Consider the following 18,274-nt stretch of genomic DNA (forward strand, 5'->3'; position numbering starts at 1 on the left):
GTATAGACAGTCTGTCTAGGGTGTATTTTTGCCTTGCGCCAAGAGTAGCCTTGACCCAAATTGACCCTGAACAGGATTAAGTAGTTGGTAAATTCAAATCAATATACTTATTATTACTTGCTTTATTAATTTATTTTTAAAAATGCCACTCCGTATAGATAATTACCTCTTTATTAACATTTCATAAGCCAGTATGCATGTGTTATGGTTTGTGTTGGAGATCATCTAAAAAGAGACAATTTGCTGAAAATAATGAGTCATTAAATAATTAATAATAATTAAAAAATATTAATTTAATATAAACAATATGTAATTCCTTATGTTGCTTTTTAAGCTAGGGGCGGCACGGTGGCTCAGTGGGTAGCACTGTTTCCTCACAGCAAGAAGGTCCTGGGTTCGATCCCCAGGTGGAGCGGTCCGGGCCCTTTCTGTGTGGAGTTTGCATGTTCTCTGGTTTCCTCCGGGCGCTCCGGTTTCCTCCCACAGTCCAGAGACATGCAAGTGAGGTGAATTGGAGATACTAAATTGTCCATGACTGTGTTTGACATTAAACTTGTGAACGGGGCGGCACGGTGGCTAAGTGGGTAGCACTGTCGCCTCACAGCAAGCAGGTCCTGGGTTCGATCCCCAGGTGGGGAGGTCCGGGTCCTTTCTGTGTGGAGTTTGCATGTTCTCCCCGTGTCTGCGTGGGTTTACTCCGGGTGCTCCGGTTTCCTCCCACAGTCCAAAGACATGCAAGTGAGATGAATTGGAGATACTAAATTGTCCATGACTGTGTTCGATATAACCTTGTGTGAACTAATGAACCTTGTGTAATGAGTAACTACCGTTCCTGTCAAGTCTGTAACCAAAAAGTGTAAAACATGATGTTAAAATCCTAATAAACAAACAAACAAACTAAACTTGTGAACTGATGAATCTTGTGTAACGAGCACACTACCTGTCCTGTCATGAATGTAACCAAAGTGTGTAAAACATGATGTTACAATCCTAATAAAATAAAAAAAATGCCACACTGTATAGATAATCACCCATTTATTAACATTATTTATTAATATTATTCATTATTAACATTAGTTTGTTATTCATGTGTTACATTTACATTTTCGGCATTTAGCAGACGCCTTCATCCAAAGCGACTTACAGTAGTGACAGTATACAGTCTGAGCAACTGAGGGTTAAGGGCCTTGCTCAAGGGCCCAACAGCAGCAACCTAGCAGTGGTGTGGCTTGAACCAGCAACCTTTGGATTACTAGTCCTGTGCCTTAACCACTAGGCTACGGCTTGTTACTGTTTTATGCTGGAGATCATTTAAAAAGAGACACAGCTTGCTAATAATAATGAGTAAATAATGAATAATAATAAAAATATTATAATTTAATATAAACAATATGTAATTCCTTACGTTGCTTTTTAATCTAGTAAATCTATTAGACATGGCTGTGGTGGGGAAGTCCCTAATTGAGGTTTTAATTCGCTATTATAAGTCAGATGTGATTAGATAAATTTACCACTAGATGACAGCAAGGTCCCTGTATCAGCAGCTCTGTCCTAGATTCAGGTCGTGTCCAAAACCGCATACTACGCTACTAAATAGTATATCAAACACGCCGCCTATGGTAACTATGGTAACCTGTGGCTATTTTCTATATGGACACAGTGCTTAGTGAGCGAGTGTGCGGTTTGGGACGCGGCCCTTCCTGTTCCACTGAGTCGCACTGACGCCGCAGTAACGGACGCGCAGGGTTCGAGCATGTCTGTGAGCGTCCAGTCCGATCCTGGCAAGCTTATTAGCTTTCCTACATGAATTAGCCGTCGTGCCATGTCGCCATTGTAGCAGCGCACTTGTTTATCGCTCGTTTCTACACCTTCCTGACGGTTATTTTCCAGCTGCAGGACTGTCAATGATTGTCGTAGACGGGCGCTCATGGCGGAGACCAAGATCATCTATCACATCGATGAGGAAGAAACTCCTTATTTAGTGAAGCTCGCCGTTTCTCCCGATAAAGTCACACTAGCCGATTTCAAAAATGTCCTCAGCAATCGACCTGTCAATAGCTACAAGTTCTTCTTCAAGTCTATGGATCAGGATTTCGGGTAAGATCTGGATTATTCAGTTTCTCTCTCTCTGTGTGTGTGTATGTTGTTAGAGATATCACACCCAGCTCAGCATACGCTGCTAAATTCACTCAAACACTGACAATGTCTGCACATTAAACGCTTTGGTTAACAATAGCTGACAGCTGCTTTAAAGCCTGTAAAATCTATGTTTAAGCTTCGTGGGTTTTATTGTGCACTTGGGGAAACAACACACACTGTTCATTTTGGCATTCAGGTCACACTACAAGTTGACACAAATATGGTGGCTGTGTCCTATCCTATACCTGATCAAATCAAATCAAATCTGCTTTTCGCAGTATAGTCCTCCTGTTTGGATAGAGTCTTGTGAAACAGAAGTACACGATTCACATAGATTTATGCTGATTTTACAAGTGCAACAGCATTATTTCATGTACCACCACAGAAACACTCACCGAGCACTTTATTAGGTACACCTTGCTGCTTTGACATTCAGTCCAGGTAGGGCTGGGCGGTATGACGGTACATTCGGTATACCGTCTTTGATTCCTCATACCATATGGATTTTTCAAATACCGCCATACCGTAGCATAGTTAATACAACAGCTGTAGGCTTTAGTAGGCAGCAAATCATTTAATATTCCTCTATAGACAGTTGAGAAAGAAGCTTTAATTAAGCAATAATTAAAACAGTGGATTCCAGGTATGTCTTACGGAGCGAAATTACTTCAGGTCAGTTGCTAAACCAACGTTATAATCGAACCTTAAGCTGAGATATTTAAAGTCGTCCACTTTTCTACAACAGACCAGTGGTCTAGTTGTACAGTGGAGTTTGCAAACTTTGTTTTATTTGTTGAAGGCAGAGCTAAGGGTAATTGTACAATACAATAAAAATTGTATTTATTGCACCAGTTTCACGTGTAGTGATTCCATCATATATTGTGTCATTCTGTGGGGCCAAGCAAACTTTCAGAATCTTAAAACATACCATGATACAAATTTTTGGTCATACCGCCCAGCCCTAAGTCCAGGTATTCTTTATCCTCCCGTATCTTTGAGATTCTGGCATTCCAAACAGCTGGCAGACACTAAAGCAATGGTGGGGACATGATAATAAAAATAGCTTGTTATATAAAATTATTTACCCACTACTTTGAGTTCTATGGCACTAACATGGTAATAACATGTTAATGTGTGTTGTTCTGGTATGAGTGTGTGACAGTGTCCTGGTATGGTAGGTTTAGTTTACAGGGTAATCAATAAATGGATGATGAATGTAACAGATAAATGTAGTTAATAACAACCACAATAATAATAATAATAATAATAATAATACACTCAGACACAATCATTCATTTATTCATTAATTTTCATATTTTACCACTGCTTTATCCTGGTCCAGTTTAAGGTGGGTATGGTTTCCCCCGAATCACTGGATGCAGTGGAAGAGGTCCCATCACTTAATCCTCAGTTGCTTGAAATGTATATATTATAGTTTTAAGTTGCTTTGAGGAACAAAGTGTCTGTTAAATGATATTAAATGATATTATATATTCTGTGTGTGTGTGTGTGTGTGTGTGTGTGTGTGTTTGTGTGTGTGTGTGTGTGTGTAATGAGGCGGATTGCACCTCGGCACTAGGTATAGCCCTGCACCTGCAGGAATTAAAAATAAACCCAGTTCGCAGGATGCCTAACCAAGGTAGAACTATACTGTGGCTAATAATGATACTAATAATAGTAGTAATAATAAAATAAAAATAATAATCTCAGTTTTAAATAACACTTTAGTATTATCTGTAAAACTGCATGTTTCCATCTTCAGAAAATCTTAAAGGTTTGGGGCATTCTCACCCCTGCTGATAGCAAAAACTTACATATGTCTTTGTCACATTGAGACTTATCGAATGCTCTGTTGTCTATTGTAAAGCACTCTGAACTACTGCTGTATAAAATGTATTATTTAAAGATTATTATAAAGATTATTGTTATCATTAAAGCTACAAACAAAAGATAAAAGGAAAATAAAAACAGTGGCCAAAATGCGGAAACAAATTAACAAATGAAAAACATGAAACATTTCCCGCCTGCAATAAAGAATGTGAATAGAAAAGGGATGGAGCAGAGATGAAAACAAGTTGTCACAATATGACAAGCTGCTTAGAGCACCCTCAACAACCAAAGTCTCTGAGAAAGAGAAAAGAAAGGAAACCCAGAACAAGCTGGGGACAGTAATGCATCAGCAGCACCCTACCAAACCAATGAGTGCAGCCTGTGCCCGGGGTCTGCACCCAGCCCACATGGGTCTCACTCTGGAAAAGGGCTTTCATGCTGCCTTTATGGCAGCTCACTCTTCCAGCGCAATTCTCTCATGATGCCCGAAAAAGAAAGAGATGCTAATGGTTTCCTAACAGTGGAACTGGAACTGTGAGGAAGAAACCATGATTAATAAAAACATTTTTACCTAAAGTAAATTAATGCCACTGACTGGAAAAAGTCATTCAAAGTCATTCAAGTTGGTATAGAAACCCTAATTATAAGAAAATTATTGAACAAACTTAAGTTACTGACCAATTTAAATAGAATTGCCGATTCTTTTATTTATTAAGTAGATCAAAATCTCTGATCAGATCTTTTTTATCATCAGACGTGGAAACCTTGTTAAAGTGATGAAATTGTTATGACAGAAGCTGTGGGAGAAAATACACATGACACCACAATGAATTGAAGCTTTCCAGACATTGATTTTTGGCTCTGATTACATCATGGTAATAAATAGATCTAATAACAGACATCAGTCTCCTACAAATATAGTAAAACAAAAGTGTTATTTCTGTTATTTATTGTTTGTTATTTGCTGTAGTATAAATAACAAATAGCCTGAAATGTATTAATTTCAGTGGCTAAAATAAGCAATGTTTCGGTTTTACTTTCTCTCTGGTGGTGCTATTACGCTAGTCCATTACCGCTGAGATCTGGTGTTCGAATCTTAGTGGTGTTATCAGGTGATCGGGCATCTACACAAACATAATTTGCTATAGCCGAAGCCCTGAGATGGATTGACGCTCTGTCCATTGGTATTTCTACCTTGTGCCCAGTGTTTTCTGGTAGAACCGGACCGTCACGTCCTGACCAGGATAAAGCAGTTGAAATAACAGTAGCTAAACCTGTCAAAGTATTACAATCACCTAATCACATGCATGTGTGTATGTTACTAGATTACTATATTCATTTATTTTTATTTAGTTTTAATCACAGCTTCATTCTGATCAAGGTCACAGTGGGTCTGGAGCCCACTTATTAATGACTCTCATTTATTTAATCACTCAGTCACTCATGTGTAGGGAAAATTTAGCGCAGCCAATCTGCACTGTGTGTTTTAGGCAGGTGGGAAAAACTGGGATACTCCGAGAAAACCTGATAAAGGCAAGGTTCATACCCAGTGTGCAGTACCCATTCTATCTACTATTCACCTGTGCTGCACCGTAATTTATAATATATTACAGAGATTAATCATTGCCTCTCTGCAAAGGACATTTATTTATCTCCCTTGTACCTGCTGCATTAATTTTTTGCACCTGCAACCTTATTTTGTTGTAATTACGCACAGCTCATGCCCAGAGCCAAAAACAGGAACAAACTGCCCACAGAACTGTTGCTGCTAATACAAGGTCCTGAGGCTTTTTCACACCAGGAAAGATTTTGGTCGTAATAAGGGGAGAGTCCGAACCCCCAGTTCCAATTTTAATTTTTTAATATTGTGTTTAATGTGCATAGAAAATAAAAAATAAAAAGGTTTACTTATTACTAATTAGTTACATTTAGCTAAAATGTCAGAATTATGGCAGGCTTAATTCAAAACAAATGTTAGTATTGTTGGTGTTATTTTTACGCTCAGAGCGGTCAGAAAAGAACAGATGTGCAGTGGAGGTGTGAAAAATTTAAGTGTCACATGTATTAGCATCAGTAATAGAGCTGTCTGTGTTTATATGCTCGGAAATTCATCAGACGTGATTTGTGTTTAGAGAGCTCTTATTCAAGATCACCAGTGTTTACGCTCTGCGGTTTTCGGGACATGCTTGTGATCTACGACTTTCATCAGAACCTTTTTAACATCAGAGACACAACATGCGCTTACACGTCATACTGCTATTCCAGCATTAGCTTGCTGAGGGAAACAGTACTGTTGACTCTCAACGTTCATTACTGTGTCCCTTCCAGTACTGGCTGCACATTAAGACCTGAGAGCAAAAACATGATTGCATAAACAAACACTGTGTTTGTCCTTCAAAGTTTAACTGTCTGGGTTCTATTGGGTGGCTAAGCTAGTGTTGCTGGATTGCTTTAGATTTAAATAAAATTGTGCTATTGAAGTCAAAGTTTACATACACTTGTTGGAGGAAATAAGGGTATGCCATGGCTAAATGATTGTAACTTTAATGTCTCATTTTTTCTTTTCAAAATATGCATACAGCAATACCACAAAATGTTAATCTAGTGGTATAGAAAGTTTTAGAATGAACATGGTCTCCTAATTTCTGGTTAGGATTGACTATAGCTGGTGACTTGACTATTCGGATATTTTGGCTTTTTTGGCTGCTGGATATTGGACTAGTTTGACTGCACAAATGATCTAACAACAAGCAATACAGCAAGAAAGGCTAAGGATCTCTGCTACAATGTAGACTATATAGCTCTGAACAGATCTCAAAAAGCAAATCATTGTTTTTAAACAGCTATGTGCCAAGATCATCAAAGCAAACATACCTGGGGTTTCAGCAGAACAAAAACCCAAATACACAATGAAAAGCGGTTTGGTTAAAATGGTTAAATCGGGCTTAAAGTAAGCTTTTGAAATAGCTTTTCCAAAGTTTTTTGTTTAACTGTGTAAAGAGCACAGTGTTCAAAGATGGAATCAGTGTAGTATCAGAAGCTACTCGATGGCATTTAACTAGGGATGTAACGATACACTCTACCCACGATACGATGCGATTTTTGATACTGGGTTCACGATACAATTTTTCCCCGATTTTTTTTTTTATTGAAGACAAATTATGACAAAGTTTCCTTTTATTATTTCTCCTAAAAAAAAAAAAATACTGTATTTGTGATTATCTTTTATTTATCTAAATAATGAATGCCCTTTTATTTCTGAGGTAGGTACAAACTATGCAAAACAATATTGAATTAAGCCCAATTTGGCTGAAAAACCCCGAATTTGGCAACCAGGCGTATGGCGCCAGTGTCGTCATCAAGGCGAGGTGTGTAGCGCCAGCGCCCCCTGCTGTTTAAAGTGAATATCGATTCACTTTACATGTGAAATCGATTTGAATCGTGAAGTTTTTGAATCGGTTATTAACTGTATTGTGGTGAATCGTTACATCCCTACATTTAACAGATGCTTTTATCCGAAGTGATTTACAATTGTGACTAAATACAATGCAAGCAACTTTGCAGAGGTGGGGGCTTGAACCAGTAACCTTCTTATCTCTAGTCTAGTACTGCTGAGATTCAGGGATTGAATCACCAGCAGTGCTATCGGCCGGTTGGGCGTCTACGTACAGACATAAGTGGCTATGTTTGAGGGTGGAATGGCTGAGGCTTACCCACCGCTACCCTTGCCAGCATAAAGCAGTGGTTCTCCAGTCTCATGTCGAGATGTCATCTAGACTGCATGGTGTGTATGTTGTAAATTGTGACAGGATCTCGTGTGGCTTGTTCAGCATCTGGTTTAGATCTGGAGATTTCCTATCACAGAAAAGTCCTGAAAACAGATAAGCAAGCACGTCATCTAAAAGCAGCAATACCTCTGATTAACATCCTAACGTGGGTTAATTCCATGTTTTTGTCATAATTTGGCTAGTGGTTAGGGCTTTAAACAAATTTTTTTTGCAAACAGGCCATGGAGTTGTTTTTGGATTGAACTTACAAATCATTTTCTCAGTTCATGACATGGGTTACTTATTATGTAAGTCTTTATTCCTCTTTATAAAATGTTCGGCCGAGAGTCCCGCTGGTTAATCTGGGAGCCTGGATTAAAGATGGAATAAAGCTGCTCTATGCACTGAAAAGTTCATGTGTATGAAATTGGTGCGTCAGCCTACTTACATTGTTTACTCCTTTGTCCTTTTCTCATGCATGCAATAGATTTAAAAAGTATTCAGACCCCTTAAGTTTTTGCCCACTTTGTGTCGTTGATTTAATTTGAATGTACTGTATATAGTTGCCATTTTTACCCCATAATTTTGTATCACTTTATTTTTTTACCACTTTATCCTAGTCAGGGTTTGTGGCTGGTCTAGTATCATTCTGTCCCCCAATTCTTACCAGTCTGCCTGTCCCTGCTGCTGAAAAGCACCCCATAACATGATGTCCCTGCCATCATGTTTCAACATAGTGATGGTATTAGCCAGTCGATGCACAGTGTCTGTTTCTCAGCAGACATAATGTTCTGAACTAAGAGATAAACGTTGTCATAACCAACAGCATTTTTGAACTCTATACGCATTTACACTTCTTTGTTGTTTATTTGATCACTTAATTTTTGACATACCCAGTAAATACATTTATTAAGGAATGTATTACGATACTATGGTGGTGTAAATTTTACAAAAGAACCCGCAATACAAATGATTTATTCTGCATTTAATTAATCCTTTAAACAATTAATTGTTCTTTGGTCTGTTCTGACCAAGTCAGGACATGAACAGAAACATGGCAATAATACGACTTGCATCAACAGTGTGACATTAATTATGTGCATATGTACATTAGCCTTTTCCTTTGCCAATAAACTATGGCAGCCACACCAAATTCATGTTGTTTTGAGGTACACTCAATGACCCAAAGTGTCTACTTAAATGTTTTTGTTTGTCTTTGTATACATGTTTGCTTAGACAGCATTTTCTTAAGCTTCCCGACTAGCAGCTGGATATTATGAAGCTCTCTTGAGAGGAGCAGAACATTTCCTATGCATGACTAGAGTTCCTGGCCGGCTTCCTCTGTTGGGCTTGGACAGAAACAGGCCACAGACCACCGTTTTTTTTTTGCCAACACTTCCTACAAGCCATGTTCATCATCTTTAGTTATAATGTCACATGACTCTGAGTCTAGAGGAAGGAAAGAGCTGGAATTTCAGCAGACATTTCTCATGGCGTGGTGCTTTACGTTACATGCTTTCTTACATGCTTACAAATGTGCTTTTTACTCCCAGGTAGTTCAGCAGTCCTGGTGTGTCTGATCATAAAGTATAATTAAAATACAATCTAATGCACACAGAGTAGATCAGTACGTTTTAACACTGGTTAAGCTCAGGATCTCACAAGGTTATCACAGGTCTCAGAGGAAGAATATTAGCAGTAATGCTAGTAAGACTGGTTGTTGTGACAAAAATCAGTTTGTGAGTGTGATATGGCAACGAGTGATTAAGAAAAAAAATCACAACTTGTGTATGTCATAATTTTGTGTTAATGCACCTACATTAAAGTTGATGCACCCACAGTATGACCCGAATGGTGTGACAGGAGGCTAGCAGGTGTGTGATCACTGAACCATGTAACACAGGGTTAAAGGCTAACAGTGTGGTATTTCTGTGGAGAATTTACAGCCTGGCATGAGCACCAAGTACCCATGCTTATTCTTTTGATCATCCTATTAATAACCCATCCTGTGCCCTGACACCCTTGCTGCAACTTTACACACACACACACACACACACACACACACACACACAAACACACACAGCACATTCTCAAAACTACAGGGCTGCATTTTTTACTCTTGTACGACATGTGTAGCTCTCAACAGCTGGAGTTTAAGCGGATAAACTGGACTGAGCATTAAGTAATCCTCAAGACAGACTGTAAAATAAAGAAGATTTTAAACTCCTGCTCAACAGGGCCGTTCGACAAACCCATCGTGAGCTGCTAGCATTTATGGAAAATTCCAGCGTTTGAGCATGACATGCTTGTAGTATGCATCAGCTTTTGCAAATAGATGGGAATATGGGCTGAGTCCAGGTGCATAATTCTCACAACAGTCCCTAACTGTGATTCTGTTTATTGTCCTCCATACAGGGTGGTCAAAGAGGAGATATCAGACGATAACGCCAAGCTGCCTTGCTTCAACGGAAGAGTGGTTTCATGGGTAAGTGACATGGATGGTTTCCTGACCCCTTGTGACAGATGTGGAAATTGATATAATGCAGTGTACGGTTATACTACCAATCTCTGTTTCCTGTATCCCAGGCTGGCACACCAGGGATGCCGTGTTCCATTTTTTACAAATAAACAACAAATAAACAACCCAAAAAAATCTAACAAATGTAGATGTGAATACCAGCTCTAATAAGGGTGGTGGTGCTGGTGGGGATGGTTGCACAGAGGACAGAATCGTTCATGACACTAAATTTGTCTTCCCAAGGCTGATGTCAAATCTGCAAAAGCATATTTGAAATCTCAAGACTGTTTTGACACGCATGACCGTTTCAAGTGTCTGTAAACTTAAGCTGTAGATACAATTGACAGTGAAGATGTATAAACATTCATATAATTGTTTGTCATTTGTGTAAATAAATTAAAAAATAATGAGTTATTACACCATAATCATACACCAGCTCCAAAACTATGGGCATTAATATGGACCCCACTTCTCTGGCAAGGTTTTCTACAATATTGTGGAGTGAGTCTGTGGAAATAGCATTCAATCAACATCCCAGTGTTTAGTGGCTAGGGCTTTGTGCAGGCCACTAGATATTTTCCACACCAAACTCATCAACCCATGCCTTTACATTATTGCCATGAAGTTATAAGCATACAATTTCATCATCATCATTTTTATGTTTCACCATCTCTTCATCCTGACCAGAGTTGTGGCGGGTCTATTTTCCCGAATCACTGGGCTCATTCCAGTAACACACTTCAAACAGTGTTCTATCCATTCTGACATAGCCAATATTAAGACACATTGCTTAAAATTCGAACCATTAGCAATGTGTGTGTCTGAATAATTAACTGATAGCGTCCACATACTTACTGTCATATAGTGAATGTTATTCCAGTGGCGTAAAACTGCCAGCTTAAATTTAATTATTGGAATTTATTAAACGGCTGTTTGCTGGTTAATAAGTAATCCATAGTAATTTATGTCTCTACAACACAAACACATGGGCACTTTGCTGCACGTGAAAAACACATGTACTGGAGAGAGCTGCACTGACATGCTGGCCTGCATTACACTGTCATGTTGGCTTACACTGGAATGCAGCTTAAATACTGTTACACCCCAGTCTAGGTCAGCTTTTAACATTCAAAAATAGGTTTATTTGGTCACTGTTATGTTATTAGTAACATTTATAAAGATTGAAACCAGGAGCAGTGTTTATATACAATATAGTCAAAGACATTATGTTTAAATTTGATGTAAATAAATGAACTGAAATTATATTTAATAACTGAAACAAAAGTGGTGGAATACCTCCTGCCATGCTGGTCTTCCACACACCCCCACTGCATGTACATATAGTTTTAAGTTAAATACTTGTACCAGCAACTAAGATTGAAGGTTGCGGTGTGTCCAGTTCCACTGGAAACACTGGGTGCAAGGCAGGAACACATCTGTACTGGGCTTCAATCCAATCAATATGTTAAAACATCAAGTATCAGTTTTTAATTAAGCACTGTTTGAAAAAGAGTTGCAAATCATTGCTGTCTGTTTTTCTTCCATTTCCTTCCCTTTTGTCCTCATTTTTTTAAATTAGGTTTGTAGCAAGTTACTTTCCACCTCTGTAAGCTACCAAGTAAAATTTAAGAATTTTGGCAAAAAGAAATAATAGTTCATCGTTAGCGTTTACAATATTTGTAAATTGTTTTCTCTGGATCTAGCCAGCCCACTTAACTCTCATTAAATGGCTCATTATGAAGCACATAACAGCTCCTATGTGTAGGTGATTTTGTATGAGCCTTTAGGGTCCATGCTGTTCCCAGTTCAGTAAATGCATTCTGTTGTATTCGCTCTTCCTGCATTACTTATTTATACACGGCCACTAGTCACTGTGGAGCTTTGTTTTTACATGTGTGTGTTTTTGGCTGTAGTTGGTGCTGACTGAAGGCTCACACTCAGATGGCGGATCTCATTGCCCGGAGAGCCACAGTGAGCTGCCACCCCCGCTGGAGCGAACAGGAGGCATCGGAGACTCCAGACCTCCCTCCTTTCAGTAAGTGCTCTGTAAAAGTACAGCAAATTCAGCCTCAGTTGGTGAAGTTTTATTGTGGTCTTAATTCGTGTATAGTGCAGATATTGTTTCGTGCCAATAAACTTGTGTTATGCTGTAAACACAGCAGGAGATAAATGCACACTAGCGCTCTAATTAAATCCACAACCCTCAAGACCCAGACCATAACAGGAAGTAATGGCTCCACAGCAGATTGGGTTAATGGTGCTGGAGTTCAGAGTAATGAAAACTGACTGGGAATTTTAACATTTCTTGTTTCCTTTAACAAGAAATAAAAACCATGAATATGAAATAAGATTTCTCTTTGCTGCAATAACAGTCAGTGGGGATTTACTTCTATTCAGTCCTAAAAGCTATAGTGAGGACAGACTTAGATGTTGGGTGATAAGACGTGGGCTAGTGGTAGCTGAGTGGATAAGATACTGGACTAGTCATCAGAAGGTCTTTGGTTAAAGCTCCACCACCACCACCAAGACCACTAAATTGCCACTGTTGTGCTCCTCATGCCTTAATTGCTCTGTAAGTCACTTAATTAAATAAAAAGCATCTGCTAAACACCATAAATGTAACTGAAAAAGTTAGACCTGGCTTTAAGTGGCACTTCATTTTTATTCAAAGGATGGTCATGTGGTCAGGGTTCTGTGCAGACTAGTCAAGTTCTTTCACAGCAAAATCAGCTAAGCATTTTTTCATCCTCTTGCTTTGTGGACTTGGGAACTGGCACGATGAAATGGAAAATAGCCTTCTTCAAACTGTTGCCACAGTGTTAGAAGAACACAGTACTCTAGAAGGTCAGTGTTTGCTGTTACATTTCAAAGGAGGTTCAGCTCAAACCATCAAAAACTGCCCTAAGACATTATTTCACCTCGACCAGACTTTACAGTTGGCACAGACAGCCGACTTATTTATGCACTTTTCAATTTCTGATTTATCCATGAGGATGTTTGAAGGATTTTCACATGACGATACTAGGCTTAGGCACCTCGGTGGCAATGCGGACTGTTATGCTAGCTCACCACATTATTTGCCAGCAGTTTCTAAAGGGAGAAGCTGTCGTCTGCAGTCGTGTTGTGGCATTAGCTGTCGTTTTGAGTGCGCAGTTCCCCCAGCACTCTTGCCTCCGTAACTGAAGTTAGGGTTTTTGTTCATGAACCAGTCGGCCTTATCGAAGAGCAAATCTTTTTTTGCTGCCCCTCCGGTTAGCTCACCCTGTGGAGCATTTGCCTCTGACACTCTACATTCCATCATCAAATCCTGCCTTGGGTGATTGGATTTCTTTTCCATTTTTTTTCCTAGTCAGTTACATTCTTTTGTGTCATTTACAGTGCTGTAAAAAAGCAATTCTCAATTTCCTCTATTTTTGCATGTTTGTCACACATATGTTTCAGATACTTTTAATACTAGACATAGATAACCCATGCAAACACAAAATGCTGGGGAAAAAGACAAAGAAAAATTCTATTCAGCCCTTACTGACCCTATGTGGAAAAAAGTAACGACCTCTTTAGCTACTTAATCAACCAGTTACCCATATTCATGTAACAGTTGGGTTCATTTTCACAAGCCACACCCAGGTATGATTACTGCCAGACCCGTTAAATCTAAACATAACTGAAATAAACCTGTTTGGCAATGTGATGCAGGCTAGAATGTCTCAAAAAAGCAGCCAGTGATAAGATAAGATAAGATAAGATAATCCTTTATTAGTCCCACAATGGGGATGCCAATGGGGATGCCATGGGGATGCCATAAAACGAAGTCACTGAAATCTACGTCTGGAAAGGGTTGCAAAGCCATTGCTACGACATGGGTCCCGTTATGTCTAGCAGAAAGCTAACAGCACATTGCACTATAAGAACAGCATACCAACAGTTAAACATGGTGTTTATAGCGTGATGGTCTGGGGCTGCCTTGCTCTTGCAGCACCCAGACAACTTGTCATAAGTGATGAATTCATGAATTCTGCTCTCTATCAATAAATCCTCAAGGGGAATGTCAACCCGTCAGTTTATGCTACAGGACAATAATCTGAAGCACTCAAGCAAGTCCTCTTCTGGATGGCTCAAAAGAAAAAAAAGAAAACCTAAACACACAAGCAAGTCCATTCATTTCTGTGTGGCTCAAAAGAAAAAAAAAGACCTGACATGAATCCCATTGAGATGCTGTGGCAAGACCTTAAACTGGCAGTTCATGCTCGAAAGCTCTTCAGTGTAGCTGAATGAAACCAGTTCTGCATAGAAGAGTGGGCTAAAGTTTCTTCACAGCGATGTAAAAGACTCATTGCAAGTTATCACAAATGTTTGCAGTTGTTACTGCCAAGGGTGGCACAACCAGTTATCAGGTATAGGGGCAGTTACATTTCCACATGGGTGGTATATATTTTGAATAAATCTTTATTGTCAATAAATGGAACAATCATTTTGTGTTTACTTTTGTTGTTTTCATGTTCAATTTATTTGGAAGATCTGAAACATTTAAATGTGAGAAATGAGTAAAAACAGAGAAAATCAGCTGAGAGATAAATACTCTTTCACAGCATTGTATTCCTTTTTTGTTTCTGATTCTGTTCAGCCACTGCACTTGGGTCCAGAATCAGTTAGTTAGTGTTGTTGCACCCCTCCTCATTATCTCCTTCCAAGTATTAACACTTACATACCACTTTATTAGATTTTTTCTATTTTGGGCATACATTTATTGTCCATTTTATGAGCTACACCTACCATATACACTACCATTCACATTCACATTGGCTGCTGGAAACTAAGTTTGATTTGCATTTTCCTTTGCCAGCATTTCACAAATTCACTTAAAATTTGTATCTAATTTGGATAAAAGCTAGTGAAGCATTACAAAACAGCTGAGTTAACTCATCTCTTAAATCCTGACACTGTAACAGATGTCTATTGGCCAGCTGGAGGGGAGATCTGTTTATCGTCCAGCTGAAAGCCATATTCATAAATCAGAGCCAAAACCCTTTGCTCATCTCCAGGGTTTTCATTCATAGAGTTGGGCAGTGCTTGCCTTTTCGGAACGTGAATGCATTCATGAAAAATTAGGTCGGTTACAAGCCACAAGAGGTAAATAAAGTAGGGGGACCAGGTGCTATTCTTTGGCTGGTCAGGTGTACTGGACTAGCCCAAGTGGGCTAAAGTTTGGCATTAACCAAACAGTTGACTATTACTTGGTTAATGGCTGAAAGGTTAATCATTACCATTCTGAGCAAAGATCAAAAACTTTTATTTTTTATTGTCGTCATTAAGAACACAGTGATTGACTGGTTTGGTTTCATACTTGGAGAGATGATACAAAGTGTGTGTGTTAACATTTACCATAAGGACATCTAGTAATATATTAAATAGTTAGTTATATTAGTTAAAATAATCTAAAAGCACAATCTTCCAGACAAACATAATATTGTACTTGGTGGAATTTCAAACTGTAGAGCTTATCTGTTACTAAATACCTATCTCACACATCATGTAAAACTAATCTGGAACTAGAGAACAGTCTGCAAATTGCAGTTTTGTTTAAAAATGGTAAATGAACATAAATTACAATAAATTATTTTTTATTTATCATCCAGTGGCGGGTTCTCTCTCAGAGTTTTATTTCTTACAGAGAGCCTCACTATGCTCCAGATTTCTATGATGCCCAGCCAGGTCAGTCACATTGCTGAATTCAAACTCAAAAATTCGAACACACAGCGGTGAGCTTGTGTATTAGACCACTGCGCCACCATGGCCCCCTAGCTGGGTATTTTAATGTGATGGAGCTTGTTTTACTCTTGACATGCACCAACCACAGAAATACAGTTGAATTATTTATTTCAAGTTTTACTACTTAAAAGTGTTCAGCTGAGTCAGATAAAGAAGCTTTTTACTCCAGGGTCTAAACTGAATCCATGCAGTCTGTTCTGTCTTGCTGTCTCCTTTAGCCAAGTTTAACGGCCTTCTTTGTGTTCCCTGCTGGTCAGCAGTGTGGCTACTGGGCTCATTCTCATGCTGAAAGTGTTCTAAACATCTTCCGTGGTATACACTGCCATCTGGAGGACAGTCTGCATGTGTCTGTGCTCACTTCTCCTCCCTTTTGTCATCTCTCTTTGCTCTCGTCACCTTTCCAACAGGCCAATTTTCCTGCTGATTAATTCAGCAGATTCCCAGTTGTGTGCTCCTCTCACTGCAGATCTCCCTTATTTCCATTACAAAGCTACACTGTAACCACAGTAAATAACCAAGTGTTATCTCTGGCCTATTCCTTTGTGTTGTATTATTCAGCAGGACTGGTGAATATATTTGCAGTGATGAGGAGAATAGGTGTTTTCCAGTCCCTGTGCAGCTAAACCGGATTAGTAGACATTTAAAGCGCCCAGTTCCATTACCCTAAGGACTTGGTAGGGTGCTACATCTGCCTTAATCTTTAATTCCAAGCTTGCTGTTCTCCCCAGCCTTCCTGCTGCTGCCCCCTTCCTTTTTCGGGATCAGCAGCTTTAGAAGCACAATAACATGAATAGAGGGTATACACAGTATGACCAATGAGCCTTAAAGCAGGGAGGATTATGTCACAGGCTTTTATGTATGGAAGGCCTTGTGTTGCTCATTCTGCTTCGGTGATGAGGATGGTATATTTTCTGTTAGGGATGCGAAATAGTCACAATACTTATATTTAAGTAGGTTTAAATATTAGTAAAATTTGACAATTATCAGTACCAAATTGCAGGTGTGCATTTATGTATTTTTGCGGTGGGATTGTGGTAAAAATTAATGTTAATATTACTACTTTACAGAAAACTGGGCACAAGGCAGGAGTACCCTAGACTGGGCGCCAAACCATTGCATGCACATAGCCGAACATGTCTGTGTATACACCTGGCTGGAATCTCAAACTGGGTTTGATTCTTCATGGTACCACAACCTGACCAGGATAAAGCAGCTGATGTAAATGAAATGGAAAAAAGATAAATGCATGGATAACTGAATATATAAATGAATATAAGTTGATTGACCTTGACCAGGATAAATCTGTGGTAAAACATGACAATGAAATGAATCATGATTAAATGAGTAAGAGTTTAGTCATAGCACTTTATCTGGCAGGTGAAATTACAGCTTTTATCCACCAGGGAGAGACATCAACACTGTTTACTTTAGTAAGGTAAATTAGTCAGATTAAGGGAGGAGAAGACAAATTAGGTTGTTTAAACACTTTTGTTTTGTTGTTATTATTTAGTTCTGAGCATTAGTGAAATGTACAATATGAATTTTAACTATCTGTTTAGTCAGAGTCATAATGACTGACATACAAAGTCACATCTGTAAGAAGTTACCACTCCATTAAATTTTCCAATTCATTTTTATTTTTATTTAGCATTTTCTGCACTGTTGTTTGCACCACACCCACGCTGAGTGAGAAGAGCTGCAGAAAAATTCCTTTATAAAATAAAAAGACTGTTTTTGTTTGTAACCCTGATGACATTTGACTGCTTGATACTGTATCAGAAGCTTTTCTGATTTATTTAGACTTGGGCGCAGTTCTCACCAGCTTCAGGTTTCTGTCCTGCCCAAGCAACAGCATTCCATACGCTCTGATAGAATAACCAGCCCCACGGCACATCCTCACACATCCTCACACACACACACACACACACACACACACACACAGCCACACACACACACACAGCTCTCTCAGCTTGGTGCTGGAGGGCTCAAGGCTGATTTACTGTTCAAGAGCAGTGATTCACACACACACACACCAGGTAGAGAAATGCTCTACACAAATGCTATATGATGGAATACATCAGGGTTTTTTTTTCCAGACTTATTTCTTTGTGCCACATCTGCACATTAAAGGAATTTCAAATTATGACTATCTGATTAATCAATTACAATCAAATAAAGTAATGTATTGATTTATGTTGTAGGTTTGCCCCTTTTTTGCCTAATCCAGTCATAGCCAACAGAAACTTATCTC

The 18,274-nt window shown here is 38.9% G+C and overlaps 1 protein-coding gene across 1 annotated transcript in view; it reads left to right on the top strand.

The window, feature by feature from the left end:
- Window positions 1-1,821: 1,821 nt before the first annotated feature.
- Window positions 1,822-18,274, top strand: part of dvl1a (dishevelled segment polarity protein 1a) — a 38,930-nt gene continuing 22,477 nt past the window's right edge. The window contains exons 1-3 of the mRNA XM_063014974.1: window positions 1,822-2,097; window positions 10,152-10,221; window positions 12,168-12,289. Of these exons, the coding sequence (XP_062871044.1) occupies window positions 1,928-2,097; window positions 10,152-10,221; window positions 12,168-12,289 (362 nt within the window). The 5' untranslated portion in view covers window positions 1,822-1,927. The remainder of the gene's footprint in view (window positions 2,098-10,151; window positions 10,222-12,167; window positions 12,290-18,274) is intronic.

The sequence above is a fragment of the Trichomycterus rosablanca genome, chromosome 19 (assembly GCF_030014385.1).
Source record: "Trichomycterus rosablanca isolate fTriRos1 chromosome 19, fTriRos1.hap1, whole genome shotgun sequence".
Taxonomy (NCBI): Eukaryota; Metazoa; Chordata; class Actinopteri; order Siluriformes; family Trichomycteridae; genus Trichomycterus; species Trichomycterus rosablanca.